This window comes from Phoenix dactylifera, unplaced genomic scaffold (assembly GCF_009389715.1).
Source record: "Phoenix dactylifera cultivar Barhee BC4 unplaced genomic scaffold, palm_55x_up_171113_PBpolish2nd_filt_p 001033F, whole genome shotgun sequence".
NCBI classification, from domain to species: domain Eukaryota; kingdom Viridiplantae; phylum Streptophyta; class Magnoliopsida; order Arecales; family Arecaceae; genus Phoenix; species Phoenix dactylifera.
The window spans coordinates 95,631-114,411 of record NW_024068386.1 but is presented as its reverse complement, the minus strand read 5'-3'; the positions used below and the strand labels follow the sequence as shown (position 1 = coordinate 114,411).

At 41.0% G+C, this 18,781-nt stretch overlaps 1 protein-coding gene across 2 annotated transcripts; it reads right to left on the bottom strand.

The window, feature by feature from the left end:
* Nucleotides 1–7,721: 7,721 nt before the first annotated feature.
* Nucleotides 7,722–18,555, bottom strand: LOC103699965 (small nuclear ribonucleoprotein-associated protein B'-like). Of its 2 annotated transcripts, none has more exons than XM_039121307.1 (2): nt 17,647–18,555; nt 7,722–8,002 (listed from the first exon to the last, which is right to left on the bottom strand). In XM_039121307.1, exon 1 carries the CDS (start codon nt 18,472–18,474, stop codon nt 17,659–17,661), a length of 816 nt encoding a protein of 271 aa, XP_038977235.1. In that variant the 5' UTR covers nt 18,475–18,555; the 3' UTR covers nt 7,722–8,002; nt 17,647–17,658. The 2 variants fall into 2 exon arrangements, with proteins under 2 accessions (XP_038977235.1, XP_038977234.1); XM_039121306.1 differs by having other exon boundaries at nt 7,722–7,990; nt 17,647–18,554.
* Nucleotides 18,556–18,781: the final 226 nt, after the last annotated feature.

Sequence of the window (18,781 nt, the reverse complement as noted above, 5' to 3'; positions counted from 1 at the left end):
AAACTAAAGTCTAGAAAATTATGCTTAGGGAGAAAAATTTTTCCGAACCAAACGTGTCCGAGGTATTTTTTGTTTTTTTGTTGGCCTTTTTTTTTCCTGCGAACCAACGGGTCCTTAATGTATTGCAGAGATGTTTAAAAAAAATGTATAGCTTAAAAAAAAAAAAGATAGAAATATTTGGTGAAATTCATATGTGATTAGTTATTATCTATAAAAAAAAATTTGGTTAGATATGCAGATACTTAAACTCTTACCATAAAGAAAAGATTTCTTTAGATGTTTAATCTTTTGCAAAAGAAAACCAGGTCTCTTATTCTAAACCAAATCTTGTTTTTTTTTTTTTCTTTTTTTTTTTGAGAGGAAATACAAGTAGTTATTATGCAGGCTTTTAATCCTCAAAATATATGGATCAAACAACGATAAAGTAGTAGTTTATTAAAAATATAAAAAAAGTTTGTTAATCTTTTCTCATAATACATGAGAATTAAATTTTGTGAATAAAAAATATTTTTACTTTGAAGACAATCAAATGCATTTATGTGCCAAGAGTAACATATCTATTTATGTGCCTATGAGCAGTAATGTTTTTAGATCTCTTCTTGATGAATGTGTTGAGACCATTAGAATACCAATTTCAAGACCCAACTCCAATCCGTTAGAACAAATGGGGCCTTACCCCAATGGGCAAACTTCTTTGTGTAAAAATCAAAGATTCTAGATTCAATATCCGTTGGTATATCACTTTAAGTTTGGACTTAGTTAAAGTAAGACTCATTCTCTCTTCGAAAAAATATCATAAAAATACTTGAAGACAGAAGTCCTAAGAAAAATATTCTCAAAATTTCTGAAATCCTAAAGAAAAATTTCTCCCTCCTGATTTCCATCTTTGAGTATTTGAACACCAGAGTTGACTGGTAGTGCCAGTTTTTGTTTGATCCAGAATTTAGTTGATGTGATGCTGGATCAACGTAGTATTCCTCTTTCGTCATTATTGTTCAGTTATTCTAGTTGAATTACAAGAATCTATGGCTGCGCGCGGTCCGTTGCGAACGGCGTTGCTGCATAGCGCGCACGCGCCTGCTGTGCAGCGTGCAGGCCAGTTCAGGTGCTCCAAAAGATGAGAGGTGGAAGACGGAGGCAGTGGAAGAGATAGATCCAGTTTTCTCATCGGATTCATCGAGAACAGAGCAAAGGAGGTTAGATTCCAGTCTTCCTCTCCATCTTCTTTCACTTATTTTCTTTTTGTTTCGTCAATCTTTCTCTCACACTGATCTTGATTCAGCTGCGCCCGGCGCAGCTGCGCAGCGCGCATACCAGTTCAGGTGCTCCAAAAGATGAGAGGTGGAAGATGGAGGCAGTGGAGGAGATAGTCCAGTTTTCTAATCGAATTCATCGAGAACAGAGCAAAGGCAGATTTCTATCTTCCTCCTCATCTTCTTTCACCTATTTTCTTTTTGTTTCGCCAATCTTTCTCTCACACCGATCTTGATTCCGCTGCACACGCGCCTACTGCGCAGCGCGCAAGCACCTGTTCAGGTGCTCCGAAAGACGAGAGGTGGAAGACAGAGGTAGTCGAGGAGATAGATCCAGTTTTCTCATCGGATTCATCGAGAACAGAGCAAAGAAGGTCAGATTCCTGTCTACCTCTCTATATTTTTTCACCTATTTTCTCTTTGTTTCGCCAATCTTTCTCTCAATCTGATCTTGATTACGCTGGGCACGGTGCTGCTGCACAGCGCGCATGCGCCTGCTGGATCAACATAGTATTTCTCTTCCGTCATCATTGTTCACTTATTCTAGCTGAATTACAAGATTCTGTGGCTGCGCACAAGTTTGCTGCGCAGCACGCCAGTTCAGGTGCTCCAAAAGATGAGAGGTGGAAGACGGAGGCAGTGGAAAAGATAAATTCAATTTTCTCATCGGATTCATCGAAAATAGAGCAAAGGAGGTCAGATTTCTATCTTCCTCTCCATCTTCTTTCACCTATTTTCTTTTTGTTTCGCCAATCTTTCTCTCACACTGATCTTGATTCCGCTGCGCACAGTGCTACTGCGCAACGCGCACGCGCCTACTGTGCAGCGCACATACCAGTTCAGGTGCTCCAAAAGACGAGAGGTGGAAGATGGAGGCAGTGGAGGAGATAGTCTAGTTTTCTCATCGAATTCATCGAGAATAGATCCAGTTTTCTCATCGGATTCATCGAGAACAGAGCAAAGAAGGTAAGAATCCTGTCTACCTCTCCATATTTTTCACCTATTTTCTCTTTGTTTCGCCAATCTTTCTCTCAATCTGATCTTGATTCCGCTGGGCATGGTGCTTCTGCACAGCGCGCATGCGCTTGCTGAATCAACATAATATTTCTCTTCCGTCATCATTGTTCAATTATTTTAGCTGAATTACAAAAATCTGTGGCTGCGCACGGTTTGCTGCGCAGCACGCCAGTTCAGGTGCTCCAAAAGACTAGAGGTGGAAGACGGAGGTAGTGGAAGAGATAGATCCAGTTTTCTCATCGGATTCATTGAGAACAGAGCAAAGGAGGTTAGATTCCTGTCTTCCTCTCCATCTTCTTTCACTTATTTTCTTTTTGTTTCGTCAATCTTTCTCTCACACTGATCTTGATTCCGCTGCGCACAGTGCAGTTGCACAGCGCGCATACCAGTTCAGGTGCTCCAAAAGATGAGAGGTGGAAGACGGAGGCAGTGGAGGAGATAGTCCAGTATTCTCATCGAATTCATCGAGAACAGAGCAAAGGAGATCAGATTCCTGTCTTCCTCTCCATCTTCTTTCACCTATTTTCTCTTTGTTTCGCTAATCTTTCTCTCAAACCGATCTTGATTCCGCTGCACACGCGCCTATTGCGTAGCGCGCAGGCGCCTGTTCAGGTGCTCCGAAAGACGAGAGGTGGAAGACGGAGGTAGTCGAGGAGATGGATCCAGTTTTCTCATCGGATTCATCGAGAACAGAGCAAAGAAGGTCAGATTCCTGTCTACCTCTCTATATTTTTTCACCTATTTTCTCTTTGTTTCGCCAATCTTTCTCTCAATCTGATCTTGATTCCGCTGGGCACGGTACTGCTACGCAGCGCGCATGCGCCTGCTGGATCAACATAGTTTTTCTCTTCCGTCATCATTGTTCAATTATTCTAGCTGAATTACAAGAATCTGTGGCTGCGCACGCGGTCTGCCGCGCAGCACACCTGTTCAGGTGCTCCAAAAGACGAGAGGTGGATGACAGAGGCAGTGGAAGAGATAGATCCAGTTTACTCATCGGATTCATCGAGAATAGAGCAAAGGAGGTCAGATTCCTGTCTTCCTCTCTATCTTCTTTCACCTATTTTCTTTTTGTTTTGCCAATCTTTCTCTCACACTGATCTTGATTCCACTGCGCAGCGCGCATACTAGTTCAGGTGCTCCAAAAGACGAAAGGTGGAAGACGGAGGCAGTGTAGGAGATAGTCTAGTTTTTTCATTGAATTCATCGAGAACAGAGCAAAGGAGGTCAGATTCCTGTCTTCCTCTCCATCTTCTTTCACCTATTTTCTATTTGTTTCGCCAATCTTTCTCTCACATTGATCTTGATTCCGCTGCACACGCACCTACTGCGCAGCGCGCAGGCGCCTGTTCAGGTACTCCGAAAGACGAGAGGTGGAAGACGGAGGTAGTGGAGGAGATAGATCCAGTTTTCTTATCGGATTCATCGAGAATAGAGCAAAGAAAGTCAGATTCCTGTCTACCTCTCCATATTTTTTCACCTATTTTCTCTTTGTTTCGCCAATCTTTCTCTCAATCTGTCTTGATTCCGCTGGGCACGGTGCTGCTGCGCAGCGCGCCTGTGCATGCTGGATCAACATAGTATTTTTCTTCCGTCATCATTGTATAATTATTCTAGCTGAATTGCAAGAATCTGTGGCTGCGCACGGTCTGCTGCGCAGCACGCCAGTTTAGGTGCTCCAAAAGACGAGAGGTGGAAGACGGCGGCAGTGGAATAGATAGATCTAGTCTTCTCATTAGATTCATCGAGAACAGAGCAAACGAGGTCAGATTCCTACCTTCCTCTCCATCTTCTTTCATCTATTTTCTTTTTGTTTCGCCAATCTATCTCTCACATTGATCTTGATTCCGTTGCACACGGCGCTGCTGCGTAGCACACGGCGCTGCTGCGTAGCACGCACGCGCCTGCTGCGCAGCACACATACCAATTCAGGTGCTCCAAAAGATGAGAGGTGGAAGACAGAGGCAGTGGAGGAGATAGTCTAGTTTTCTCATCGAATTCATCGAGAACAGAGCAAAGGAGGTCAGATTCCTGTCTTCCTCTCCATCTTCTTTCACTTATTTACTCTTTGTTTCGCCAATCTTTCTCTCACAGTGATCTTGATTCTGCTGCACACGCGCCAACTGCGCAGCATGCAGGCGCCTGTTCAGGTGCTCCGAAAGACGAGAGGTGGAAGACAGAAGCAGTGGAGGAGATAGATCCAGTTTTCTCATCAGATTTATCAAAAATAGAGCAAAGAAGGTCAGATTCCTGTCTACCTCTCCATATTCTTTTACTTATTTTCTCTTTGTTTCGCCAATTTTTCTCTCACACTGATCTTGATTTTCGAGTATTTGAACGCAAGAATCGAGTAAGGATCTTGATTCCTCTAGATCTATTGTTTCTTTGATGCTATACAGTTTGTCTTGATTGGTCGATAACAAAGCAAATGAGGTCAGATTTTCGTCCTCATCTCCATCTTCTTTCCCTGATTCTCTCTTTCACCGATCTTTCTCTCGCGCTGATTTTTGAGTATTTGATTGCAAGAACCAAGTAAGAATCTTGATTTCTTCTAGATCTATTGTTTCTTTGATGCGATAGAGTCTATGTTGATGATGTTGGAGATTGGAAGAAATTGGAAACTATAGCGCCGATCATTCTCTTCGTGTAATTATCTGTAGATGATGGATTCTTTTATCATTTTTTTAGGTTTCGAATTGATTGGATGTCTTGAGAACTGAATGAAGGGAAGGAAGTTAGATTCCCTCATCGTTTTCATCTTCTGATCATTTTCTCTTGCGGATCTTTATTTTCTCTAGTTGAATTACAAGAATCTGTGGCTGCGCGCGGTCCGCTGCGCATGGACAGCGCGCAGGCGCCTGCTGCGAACGGCCCAGGCTGGATGTGCGCGTGGGCGCGGGTGCGTTGTCCGCCCGCCTGCAGCCAGCGCATGCAAGAGTGTGCTATCCGCTCGCCTTCGGCCAGCGCACATGAGGGCGTGCTGTTGGGCGGGTGCACTGGTGCTTCACCCGCCGTGGCCGAGCTCTGCACGCGGCTGTGCGCACGCGGCTGTCCGTGCGGCCTTCTTCTCTCGGCCGAGCGTCCGTTGGGCTGATGGGGCGAGGTCTGGCGTGCAGGCTGATCCCACGCAATGTTGCTGCCGCCGCTAAACCCCTTTGGCCGGCCAAGGGTTGGCCAGCCTCAAGGCACACCAACTGGTCGCTTTGGCCCTCGAATGTACTAAAATAACAAGAAAGAATAAAATAACAGAAATCAAAACTAGATGGGTTCTCAAGGCAGAGCACAGATCCTCTACGGTGCACGGGCCGCACCATAGTGCTGTGAAGCCCTCGATGACATCCATGAGGAGATAGATGACGTGCACCAAACTTTAGTGCTGTGAAGCCCTCGATGTCATCCATCAAAAGATAGACGGCCATTAAACAAGATGGTCCACGAGTGCATACCGTCTCATGTATGATGCACGTTGTTTTTTGATGGTTGTCTATGTTCTGAAAGCGTTCATCCTGCGCCAGAGGATCTTGGTTGCTCAAGATCCTTAGGACGGACTTCCACCCCTAATGGTGCAACCGAGCTCATGGGAGTCTACCCATAAGGCACAACATAAACTGTCATCGATGGCCCCTCCTCGCTCTACATGCAACAATGGATTTGGACCTTCTCTATGCCGGAAGCCTTAACTAGAAAAAAAAAGAAAGAAATGGAAAATTTTTTTTGAAGAAAGATGTGAGTGGAATAGAGAGAATAGTGTATTTTCCAAGTACTCTCACCCTCTATCCCAATAAGAAAAGCCCTAATAAAACGTAACATTCACTATCGAATCGTCCAATCATGACGATCGGGCATGTTCCATAACCACACGCGGGCATTCCACACATGCTGATATCTGTCTTGGAATGGACATCTAAACTGAAGATTAAGTTTAGATAAAATTGAAACTATCACATGGGAAGGGGGTTCTCATTGGGTTACATATCCAGGACTAACTCCAAGCTCAGGTGAACAACTTCCCTCCAATTTTTAGTCTTATTATTTAATTAGTGGCATGCTTGGTATTGCTTCTACATTGTGAGAAGATAAGAAGTCATAAGAGTTTCTAGTTTTTCCTGAGAAGGCTTTTCTTACTTTTCATCTCGTTGAAACACTTTTAGTTAATAATACTAAATATTTATTCTTTAAAAAAATATATTTTTTTTGCTTTAAAAGCTATAAAAAAAATAAAAGACAATACCGAAAAGATCTTACGATTCAAACTCTAACTGAGGTAATAAAGAACCAGCGGAATCCTCCTCTTAACATGTTTCACCGCACGCATTCGTTGCACGCCTCAATACCGAACACGTCTAGATGGGAAAATCTCCATTGATGCTGCTATTCCAATTGTTGATAAAGCTCCACCTCGAGTCCCTGTTTTAGTTACCCCTGCTGACTTTAGGAAAGTCTATACTTCGTCAAATGGGAAAACCATGTAAACTTCTATAAACATGTGTCATCTAATTTTGTTTCTAATGAGAAAATTTGTATTGATAATTAATTTCAATTAGCCTTAGGATAGCACATTCTTCTCTTATTTAATAGTAGAGTATATATATTTACTTTCTGGATGCTTGTAGTAAATTTTCACGATTTTACCCCTGAGGTAATCGTCTAGAAATTGCCGATGTTTTGGTTGGGTGGAGGAGGGGAGGGCGACCGTGTGCTTTCCACATCAAATGGGCGTTCAAATTGCTGGCTTAGTGGACCATTTGTAAAATCTAACAGCTGATATAACACATTTAAAATCAGACTGTTTCGATTTCGTTTAGAATATTCAAGCATTATTTTCTTATCTGGCCAAGAGCAATAATATTGCAGTACTTGCATGGAGTAAAAGGAAGTTTGCCGGTAGTTGGTGTACCATATTGAAACGGACAATTAAGATGAGGTTTAGCATTTTATAAAAAACAAGAAAGCAATTCAGCGGAAAAATCCTTGCATTTGTAGTATGAGTTTCTCATGATAGGCATATATCATGTATAACTGAATGCCGGGACATGTCGCAATAAGTTAACGACATAACTAATGCGATCTCGTGGTTGAGATGAAGGACTTCTAACACGAGAGCACGCCATACATGAGCGCTTTTCTGATGTCCAAACAAGATTCCAAAAACACAGTAACAAAAGCTGTAAACATTTAACTCAAACTTCTGACACTTGCCCATTCTTTGCTATCAGAGTTAGTTTTTGGCCCTAGTTTCTCTTATCAACCAGTCCCTTACATTTCTATTTTGCAGTAGATAACTAGTGCCCCGAATTCTAGGCACCAGAAACAGGTCGGCGAAGATAACATTATCTACGAATTTTTTTTTTTCATTTCTTCTGGCTAACGTTTACGAAGAGACTTAACCAGCGAAAGGGACGCCACAGCTCATAAGAAAACCACAAAGATAACAATGTCGGCAAGCACAAATGATGAATCTCCAGGGACAATTAACTAATAATCTTTTTTAAAAAAAGAGGTAACAGTTACTAGATCCCTGCTGGACTAGTTCCAGCAGATCAGATTAACAGTTTGGAAATTAAAAACCAAATACTAAAAAGCCTTAAAATCTGTGAAAATCTTGCATGCCAAATGCCAGATAATGAAGATAACCGTCCTAGATAAGAAGCTGAGGAAGGTGAAGCGCAGAACTAGCTCAGCGGCAAGATTTATGCATGCTTCTTCCAACAGGCAGATACCTGCCCAACAAACTTGAATGAATCAAATAAAGAATGATTAATCGCATATAAGCAAATATATCCAGTTAACATACTCGGGCATTATTAGTCCGCACACCTTGTGCTTGCAGAAAAAGCTCAAGAAAGAAACCAAAAGTGATATTGTTTATATGTAAAATTTTATTTTCGGAATGCAGTGAATAAGCAACATTACCAAAATATGATCAAACTGATGGAAATGAAATAAAACAACCTTAAGTAGCTTTGTTAAAAACAATACCTCAAGTCATTTGCTCATTTACATTAAAGATTGTTGTGATACATGCCCAAACATGACAACAGGTAAGTCACTAGCTTATCATAGCTCATCATTTTTTTTTACTTTTTTTTGGGTAAACGAGCCATAAAAGGCTACAAAAAACACTTAGAAACAAGTGAAATTTTCCAGATTGTCCAACCAAACCTAAAGGCTCAATATGCAAAACTTTATTCCCATGTCAACTCTCGTGGGCTCTGCAATGATTGGCAATCAATCAGCCAGATCATATCGTTCTCGGATATGAATGTAAAATCTTCTAGAGCTGTGGTCCATATGTATCTTGAATAGAATAGTGAAGATCCCTTTGGAAAAAAACTAGCTCCCGTCGAGATGAAACACCAGAACACTGTCATCAAATTTGATCCAAATTCTACTATAAGCTCCATAAACTCCACTACCTGAGTTCCATTAGTCACACATGATTGCTTTCCCCCCAGGAAATTCTTCCCATTTCATCTCTTGCCGCCCGCCAGCTCACCCAAGCCATCAAGCTCATCATCCTTCGATGTCAAGCCATCCATATTCAATCTTGTTCGACCCACCTACAATTTTCACCAAAACATCACCCTTTTTTTCTCTATCTACTTCCTGCAGTAACTTCTCCTGGCAATCACTTGTTTCCCTTGACCAATCACCGAATACCAGTTGCTTATCTTTTTACCCATCAGCCTCTTGCAAATAACTCCAAATCCTTATCAAGGCAACAGAACTGAAACAAGATACCTACAACTCTCATGCAAAAGAAATGAAATATAATAAACTCATGAAACTCTTCCTTTTATTATCTTACATTAATCCTTCATACAACACTCCTGGAATTCAAATCATCTGTTCAAACAATTTGAATTCCATAACTACAAGATTTAGATTGTTCTTGGTCTTCGTCTAGATGTGATGACAATCAGCATCCAACAAGTAATGCTAACAGCTTTAATGACCAATTCATAAATGCTTTTCCTCTTGATTGCTTCCTTTTTCCTTTCTTCATTCCACTGTTTCTTCTTACAACCTTTGAATGGATAATCAGCACTCGCCATCAAGGCTTGCCCTGACTATCTAGGGTCAGCTTGACAAATCCCTACTTACCAAGCATTCTTATTTAGGGCTATCCTTGATTTTATTACAAGCTTTTTCATGTCCTTACAACTTCTGCCCGTGTAACCATAAGTTTCCTTCTCCTTTTCCTACATCCTCCGGCAAAGATTAACATAACCCTCCTTGCAAACAGTTCCATCATTTCTTTGTAGCATACATCCATACTCCAAAGTGTCATGATCAGACTACCTATCATTCTGTCATTATATACTCATTTTTTCAATATACCCGATATTGTACCGCATATCTACATTAGGATTCTTGTGTCTTCTTCATTTACTGTCCGGTATTCTAAGCCATAAGACATTGTAAATTTTATTTGTTGTTCTAGAAAAGTTATGCTTCAAGTCGCCAAGGCATATATCAATCACATAATTCTCCAAAAGCACGTGCCATCTTCATCCAACTAGCTCTAACTTAATAGCATGTCTTCACGTATCTCCATTATTCTGTATAGCAAATTCTAAATGATGGAACCAATCACTTTGTTGTATATCTTATCCATCAATCTTGTCTAGGGCCTCATCCTCCCTTTTATTTGCACTACACTACTATTATTCTACTGATTGTTAAGCCCTTTCTTCCATAAATCCAATTATGCATTTAGTATAATTTTTTTATTATCAATCAACTACATCTACAAATAGCCTACATTGTCCTACATCTTCAGGAGTATTAGTAGTAAATTCACCTGAAATTACTGTAAATTCATCCATTTCACTCCCAATAACTCTCATTGTTCCACTGATTGTTAAGACATTCTTATATAAATCTAACTTAGCATTTAGTATAATCTTTATATTATCAACCAACTACATCATCCACAAATAGGCTACATTGTGCTACATCTTCTGGAATTTTAGCAGTAAATTCAACAAAAAATACCGTAAATTCATCCATTTCACTTGAACTTCCATTTTCATTTTTTATGCTCGCTAGGTTGCATACTGTATAGTCGCCAAACTTTGCCTCCATTGTTCTAATTCAGCAATCAACCCCATTAATCTCTTATCAAAAACCAAATGACTTTTCAAATTAATTGTACATTAGGTAGACAACTTGCTCCATGTCATGATGGTAAAAGCTTTAAGTGCTGATCAAATACAAATTTTGTGTTATATTTGATAGAATTATATGATTGTGAAATAACATGCTGGATATGCTTCATTCATTAACTGTAGTACATGAAGCTTTGGACTCTAATCCATTTATAAAGATGATGATGATCGAGATGCAAAAGAACAAATCAGCATGCTTGTTAGTTCCATAGGAAGTTCAATATTCAGACCCAATCAAAAAACAGGAGAAAATAAGAAATTAGAGAATGCAAGCACACATTCATGGAGAAATCAATGGTCTTCTTCTTCCAACCGTCTGCCTTCTATTTGCTCTACAAATAATGATGTGAAATAAAAGTAAAAAAGGGCATCTTGAAGTCCATGTTCCACCAATATAAGTTCCTCATGCTCCTCTCAAATCAAAGCCCCAAATCCAAGGATATAAGTAACGGGTGATGGGGCCATTCCAGTTTTTCCATGACATGGATTGCTCACATACAGTGGATGTCCTATCACATCTTGGTCCATTTCCCGACTTATCCCATCCCAACACTTAGGACGGTGGGACACCCAGCTTTCCCACCGGTTTTTGAAACCTTGCCCAAATCATTAAAACACCAACTATTCCAAGCACCTCACCGAACATTCTAAAACCACATATAAACCCCAATAACCTATAAACCCCAAGTAATTAAAGAACATCAAAAATAACTTGCAATAGCAGTAAGACAAAAACACAAGTAGAAAAACACTGTAACCTAAAGTTTATCTGGTAGTTGCACTGAATGACTACCTTCAGCAAACAGCCGTTAAGCCAACAGAACTCTATACACGGCTACACTTCACTTTTGAACCCAAATAGAACCAGATAGAATCTGTACAATGCTCTACACCCTTTATATGCAGCAAATTGACCTTAGAAGATTCGAAGTCTCTGTTTTCAATAAGCATTCACAAAAACAACTCCATGTTCACTCTTTCTTGGTCGTGACACACATTCTTCTATTAAAAGTTTAAGCTACTTAAGATTTTTTAGTTAGGCAGCAAATTACACAAACTTTAACCAAGACTCATCTTCACATTTGCAAATACAATCATAGGTATGTAGTTCTTGCCATCAGTGAACCTTGTTTTTGATGGATCCCTTTAACACAGCATATCCATGGCCAATGCTTGCAAAAGAATAGAAGAATTTCACCACATGAAATCCTACAAATTTTTCAACAGAGCAGTACACAATAAAGTTAATATGTTGCAAGGTCCCATCTTAGATTTGTCAATGCCAAGTTAACTTTTTATTTGGCAGAAACAAATTCCTTGCATAAAGATCCAGATGCCTTATTAATTTCAATTTTGGTTGCTCGCTGAAAACTGTGCAATTCTTTAGCACAATTTGAAAATTGCAACCACCAGAATACACCTTGACAGGAAATGTAAAAAAACTAAGGAAATTAATTCTCTATAAAAGAAAGGCCGTAGCAGAATGGTTTTCTCTTCTTATATGGGTTGGAATCAATAGATATGAGGATGAGAATGGGGAATCAGGGATTACAATGCAGGTTTTGTCGACTGATATTGGGCAGAAGAGAGAAAAGAAGAGGAGATCCCGTTCACAGGAAGCTAAACCAGTGGCCAGATAACGTAAAGTATATGGTTTATTCACAAATTTTTTGATTGAGATATGTTGTACTCAAGAAATTTGCTAGAACAAAAGACATAATACAGAATTAGTAAACTTGAACAAAGCTAATGAACAGTGAATGGAAGTCTTTCATTTGCAAGTACCCAAACATGATTAAAACATTTTATGATTCTTATTTTCTTTTCCCTTTCTTTCTGGTTCTTCAGTTTCTTTATAAATTAACTGAAGCTTGGCACGTGCTAGCAAGTGCAGCATAAGCGAAGGATGGGTAAGCAATCTATTTCATTTCTTTTTTAAGCACAAGAAATGGCAAGCTTTCTTATTTGAGTGTGGGTTATCCTTTTCTCTTCTGAATGGGTGCACAACCCACAACAGGAAAGTCCTTGGTATTCAAGCTTTCATGATGCACATGAAAAAAAAAAAAACAACATTGAAATAAATGGCAGTGTTAAAGTAGGAGATGGAATCAGTTGAGATTAGAAGTTCCAAACTTATAGAAGAGAAGAGAAGAGAAAATATTGATGGGGATTCCAGTTTCTTGATAGAATCCATCTTCCAATATCTTCTTATTGAAAAAATGACTTCTACCTTCTCGGTTAAGAGCCTAATATCTTTTTCCTTTTTCCTTAGATGCAACTCCTTTTTGGAGTGGGACTGACTAGTAGGAAAGGTTTCAGATTTTGGGATGTGTTTCTATGCTCTTTTATGCACGAGGCCCACAGTGAGGCTTCAGGCTCTGAGGCCACCTTCATGCAACTAGCCTCTAAACCTTTTCCAATACATATTAATACTTTTTGCCTCTTATCTTTTATTGAAGGGAGAAAATATTGACGGAGATTCCAGTTTCTTGATAGAATCCAGCTTCCAATATCTATTTATTTAAAAAAATTGAGTTTTCCCTTCTCAGTTAAGAGCCTAATATCTTTTTCCTGGTTCCTTAGATGCAACTCCTTTTCGGAGTGGGACTCACTAGTAGGAAAGGTTTCCGATTTTGGGATGTGTTTTTATGCTCCTTTATGCACAAGGCCCACAGTGAGGCTTCAGGCTTTGAGGACACCTTCAAAGCAACTAGCCTCTAAACCTTTTCCATTACATATTAATATTTTTGCCTCTTATCTTTGCCCTATTTTACCGACCATCCCAATCAAAATCTCTCTTTTCCCCACTTCTTTCATACGCCACCTTGGGCATTCCTCCATTTCTATGTCTTCCCATATTCTCATACCCTTCATTATGCTTTCCTACAATCATTTATCTCATGGTCTGCCGTACAGGCCGGTACGTACCGGTCCGGCCTGAGACTGGTACCGGATCAGCATGGAATCCGGTACCGGTAGTTTATTGTTGAAGAACCGGTACGGGACCGGTACGGAACCGGTACCAGTACAGCGGACCTTGATTTATCTTCTCTTTTTTCCTCTACTTATTCTGCCTTAGCTCTTGTTATCAAATTTCTGCTTTCATCTGCTACCAAAAAAATATTTCTTCCTTCATCCACTTGTTCATTGATTCACCAAGTCTATTACAGTGTAAACTAGGTGATAATGCGACCCATCACTAGGAACTGACATGCTATCTTGACAAACACATTTGCAAGATGAATTCAGACAATAAACGCATCTCAAAGTCACTTGTAGACAAGGCATGCACAAACATTGAACTTGAGAATTGTTGAGCCAAGTCACCTCAATTTCACACACATAGCCTCCTTCCCTTATGGCAATGACCAAGCAGCATGTGCAGGACCCCAAATGAATGAGTTGGCCTCACCTAAATCTTTGATCTTGAGTATAGAGCATCTCCTTTTCACTAGAAATTAATGTCATCATCTTTATAACTTAGATAAAAGCATAACAAAAATACTTGTCAATGCTATGAACGCTTAACTTGCTTCGACAAAACATTTCAATAACTGATTTGAGTAGGGGCCACCGAAGCATCCTGAGCTAGGCGGTTGAGGCCTGCTGAACCAAACTAGTCCCTCCAACCGGGATGATTCGACTGTTCAAAATGGCTCAAAAGGTGAGATGTTTCATTCGCTCTCTCATCTCTCTCGTTCTCTCTCGCTCTCATCTCCCCTTGCTCACACTCATCTCGTGCTGCCAATCGACACCGACCCCCACTGATCTCTCCCAAATAAGCCCCTTTGTCCCTCTCTCCCTCCCTCTCTCCTTAAGCCCCCTCCCTCTCTCTCCCACCTCGCTCTCTCTCTTTCTCTCTCTTCCTCTCCTATCTCTACACTTTCTTCCCCTCTGCTAAACCCCCTCTCATGTCCCCATCCGATCCTCGAATCAACCTCCCTGCATCTTTGGAAGATTCCCTCCTTTCCAATGTTCTCCCACGCCAACTTCATCCTCCAACACCATTTTGTTGTGCATTTTTTAGCCCAAATCTTTTATAGGGCTCCGACACTGCAAGTGATGTCCAACAATTTAGCAAGAGGGTCACTGAATCACCACTGGCAGCCGCTATCTAAGAAAGGGGACAATGATGACCCCCCATTGAGCATTCTCTGGATGGGGAATCTCTTGCGGACACCGTCGATCCCGAGTCATAACCTCCTTGTTTTGGTATGCCCCGGCATAGTACGGTATGGTACCGTACCAAACCAATCGTCAGCTAGTACAAGCCTTGGTACTAGTTCGGCAGACCTTGAATTTGAGAGTTAGGTCCATCAATGTATATACACACATATAATCTTACCCCTCAATCAATATAATCTTGTCTCGGCATATCCAAATCTACTCACTTATCATCGCATATACATACCTATATGTGTGTGTGTATAGGTACCTAAAACTTTTCATATTTTGACAGAAAACAAAAGAACAAGCTAAGCATTCCGACATCATCCAAAATATCATGCTCTCAAAAAACTAGGAGAAGGCCCCACCATGCAAAGTCACCCACCACAACGCTAATTGCTTTAGAAAAAATGAATCACCACTCCCTTAAGAAGCCATAACTCTTGATGGTGTTGCACTCGCTTAACCTCGACAGCATTCCTAGAGTTCCACTTCACCACAATGCTGCTACATCTTTTGATCCCCTGAACGTTTAGAATTCCACTTCACAAGGGTATGAAGAATTCACATGGCAGCTTTATCTCCCTCTGTTTTGTTTTTCAATTGTGTCCAACCAACAAGTATCAAACTTCCTCCAAGCACAATGATAGACCTATGAAAACAAGATTTGAGTTTGTATTTTTTTTTTTTTCTTGTTGGCTAACAAGGCTGCTAGTTACCTGCTAGCTATGCAAGAACAAGATTCAATATAAATGAAAAGCAAAAAGAAATTGTTTACAATTGTATATGTTTCTTTGACCACTATAGGCTTTTTTCAACAAAAATTAGATGGAATTGTTTGCTTCAATGGATTCCAATTCAAAAGCCACAATCAAATTTTAGGATGCAAATACTTGGGACTGGAAATGTATATTTGATAATGACTTTTTAACTTAGAGTTAGAACACACCCAACTCAAATGCTGCATTACAATTATTTATAAGAGGATAATGGTAGGTTTATATGATGGATTCTATTTCGTACATTTTGATCCTTAGGCTATGAGATTTATAAGATTTATACCAGGCCCTTGGTTTATAGAAATTACTATTTTTCCCATCATCAATCTAAAATGTGCTTTCTGGTTTGCAAGGGGCTTGAATGGGAACTTGTCCAATAAAACCCTTGACTAATCCTTTGAATCGGATCTCACCACCTATCTAGAGATGTTTAGGGATATAATGGAGCTGACATATCGGTGCACTTTAAATTTTAAAATCACTTTTATACATATAAAATATCATACAAAAGCATGGATTGTAAAGTATAAACTACTACTACTACTATATATCATATTAGTCTATTTATAGTGCACACCATATTAATCTATGATTCTATTTATAATGCATACCATCCACTGAAATTTTTCACAGCTCCTTTTAGACTTTCATGTTTGTTAGCATCTTCGTATTTTGTCTTGCAAGACCTAAGCATGATATGACATTAGACAATAAATGGAAACACAAACATCAATCTCTGACTTGAATCAATCGAGTCAATGTTAAAACATGCAAAGCAAATTGCATATGGAGCACTTTGCATTTTCTTATTACTCTTCTAAATAAAGTCTATTAAGGGCATGAACAAGCTAGAATAAAGGTATAAGAAAATTATAATTAACTCGACATGGAAAAAATTGCCTACCTTATGTACTCTACCAAATAAAGTTTCTTAAGAGCATGAACAACCTAAAATGAGAATATAAGACTAAAATGAAGGTATAAGAAAATTATTATTAACTCGCCACAGAAAAACTTGCCTACTTATACACTTTACCAAATAAAGTTTCCTGGGAGCATGAAGAAGCTAAAATCAGAGTATAAGAAAATCATTATTAACTACCAAGAGCTACCAAAGGAAGTCAGGTTTCAATATAACATACTACATATATATATATATATATATATATATATATATATATATATATATATATATATATTATGTATGTATGTACATCCCTGAACCAATGAGACAAATTGCAATTTTGCAAACAAGGACTACAATCTTATTCTTGCTGTGATCACTATGCCTTCAGAACAAAAGGGCACCTCTCAAGCATGAGATAAAATGTAACAGAATGCATTATATTACTCCTTGCAACGTAATGACAGACATAATCATGATCACCATTCTCTTCGTTTCTTTTTTTATTTCAATAAAGAGAATTTCTATTAAAAATTTAAATCAACTCAAATGATGATCCCATGATTTGCAAATAACCAGAAGTTCTATGAAATAAAAGCACAAAACTACCAAATTAAGCAAAAGAATTGTCTTCTTTGTTCAAAATATAAATCACCTAACAAGCACAGAATTGACTAAAGAGTGATGGTAAAAGTAGAAGCACCAGCAGCAATACCCATATTAGCACCTTACCCAATATGATCTGGTATGACCAAAACAACCCAGTACAGACTAGTGATTCAACCTATCAGAGTTGAACATTCAATTGTATTTATGTGTATCACCAAGGCTACTCCTGATCTGAAACTTTGACTCAAGCCCCTTGCTCACTGGAGTACTTGTTAAAATTAAATCATCTGACTGAATATAAAATCCACATATATGAGATATAACTTCAAAATATGCATGCTTTGATACTCATGTAAGATAATAAACTATGATAGAACCGCAGCACCAATTGATTCCATTACGTTTCCAATCTACATAACCATGTAACTTTCTAAGTGCTAGTTTTCATCTAAAAAGAAGAAGATATGGGAACAACTTTGATCTACAATAAATAAGAAATCAGTGAAGTTCCTTGAGATTTCATCACAAGAGGAAATTCCACACACATAACTCAAATAAGTGCATTATGCCGATCAGATTAGCATATTATATGGATCAGATATTAATTGAATCTATCGAAAAGAGGAGGGGAGACAAATTGATCCAATTCAATCGCATAATCACAGAGGATCATCTTGCCTGACCAAACAAATGGAAAACCAAATTAAACAAAAAAAAGGAGGGGAAGAAGGAAGAAGCATGCATACCCCGCATAATCACTACTGCTGCGGGTTCTGAGGAGGCTGCTGCGGGTTGGGAGGCGGTGGGGGCGGCATCCCAGGTCTCGGCGGGGCAAACACCACACCTGGCGGCATCCCGGGCCTGGGGGGCAGGGGAGCCGTCATGACGGGCCTCGGCGGTGGGGGCGGGCCGCGCATGATCGGAGGGGGTGGCGGGCCCATGGGGCGCTGCCCGAACTGGGGCGGCGGCATGGGGAAAGGCGCGGGCGGGGCCCCTGGCCTGGCGGCGAACTGCCCGGGGGCGACGGGAGGGCGAGCGCCCCCGGGGGCTGGGGGGAAGCCGGGCATCTGCGGGCCCCGGACGACCTGCGGGTAGGAGACGGGCGGGGCGGAGAGCTGGGGCACGGGGGGGCGGGAGATCTGGGGCTGCATCATGCCAGGGGCGGGGCCTCCGACGCCGCGGACAGGGCCGGCGAGGCCAGGTTGGGCCTGGACGAGGGGGGCGGTGGGGACGCCGCGGCCGGCGGCCCGGCCGAGGCCGGGGCCGGCAAGGGCGGCGGCGGCGGCCTGAGCCTTGGCGCGGGACTCGTCAGGGGGAGGGGGGCCCTCGACGGTCATGGAGACGACCTCCTCGCCGCGGAGGAGGACGAGACCGAGGGTGCGGCGATCCTCGCGCTCTTCGCCAGCTTTCTTGGCTGGCGGAAGCTTGCGAAACTCCTCGCAATCGCCGAGGACGAGGTTCATGTGGCGGTCGAAGGCCATGAACTTGCCCACCAGCTGCCGCCCGTCCTGGATCGTAACCCGCATCCGGTAGTTGATGTATTGCAGCATCTTCGACCCCTTCGACATCGACATCTTCGCTGGTCGACGCTGCTGTCTCTCTCTCTCAATCTCTCGCTACTCTACTTCTAGGGTTTTGGGTTTTGAGAGGCCAACCTAAGGATGAAAGCATTAAAGCAGCAGCGCCGCTGGGTCCCAGTTTCCGCATTCTCACGTGCGGCGCGCGTGCGACGGGGTGAGCGCTGCTTCTAGAAACAACAGGAAGGAAGACGTTCGTTACGTTACGGGCAGCGGTCACCGTGGAATTGCTTCAGGCTCTGCTTGGAGCCGTTGGCATAGAGCACTTGAAAATAGAGCTGTCTGAAGTAAAGCTGTTCTGCAG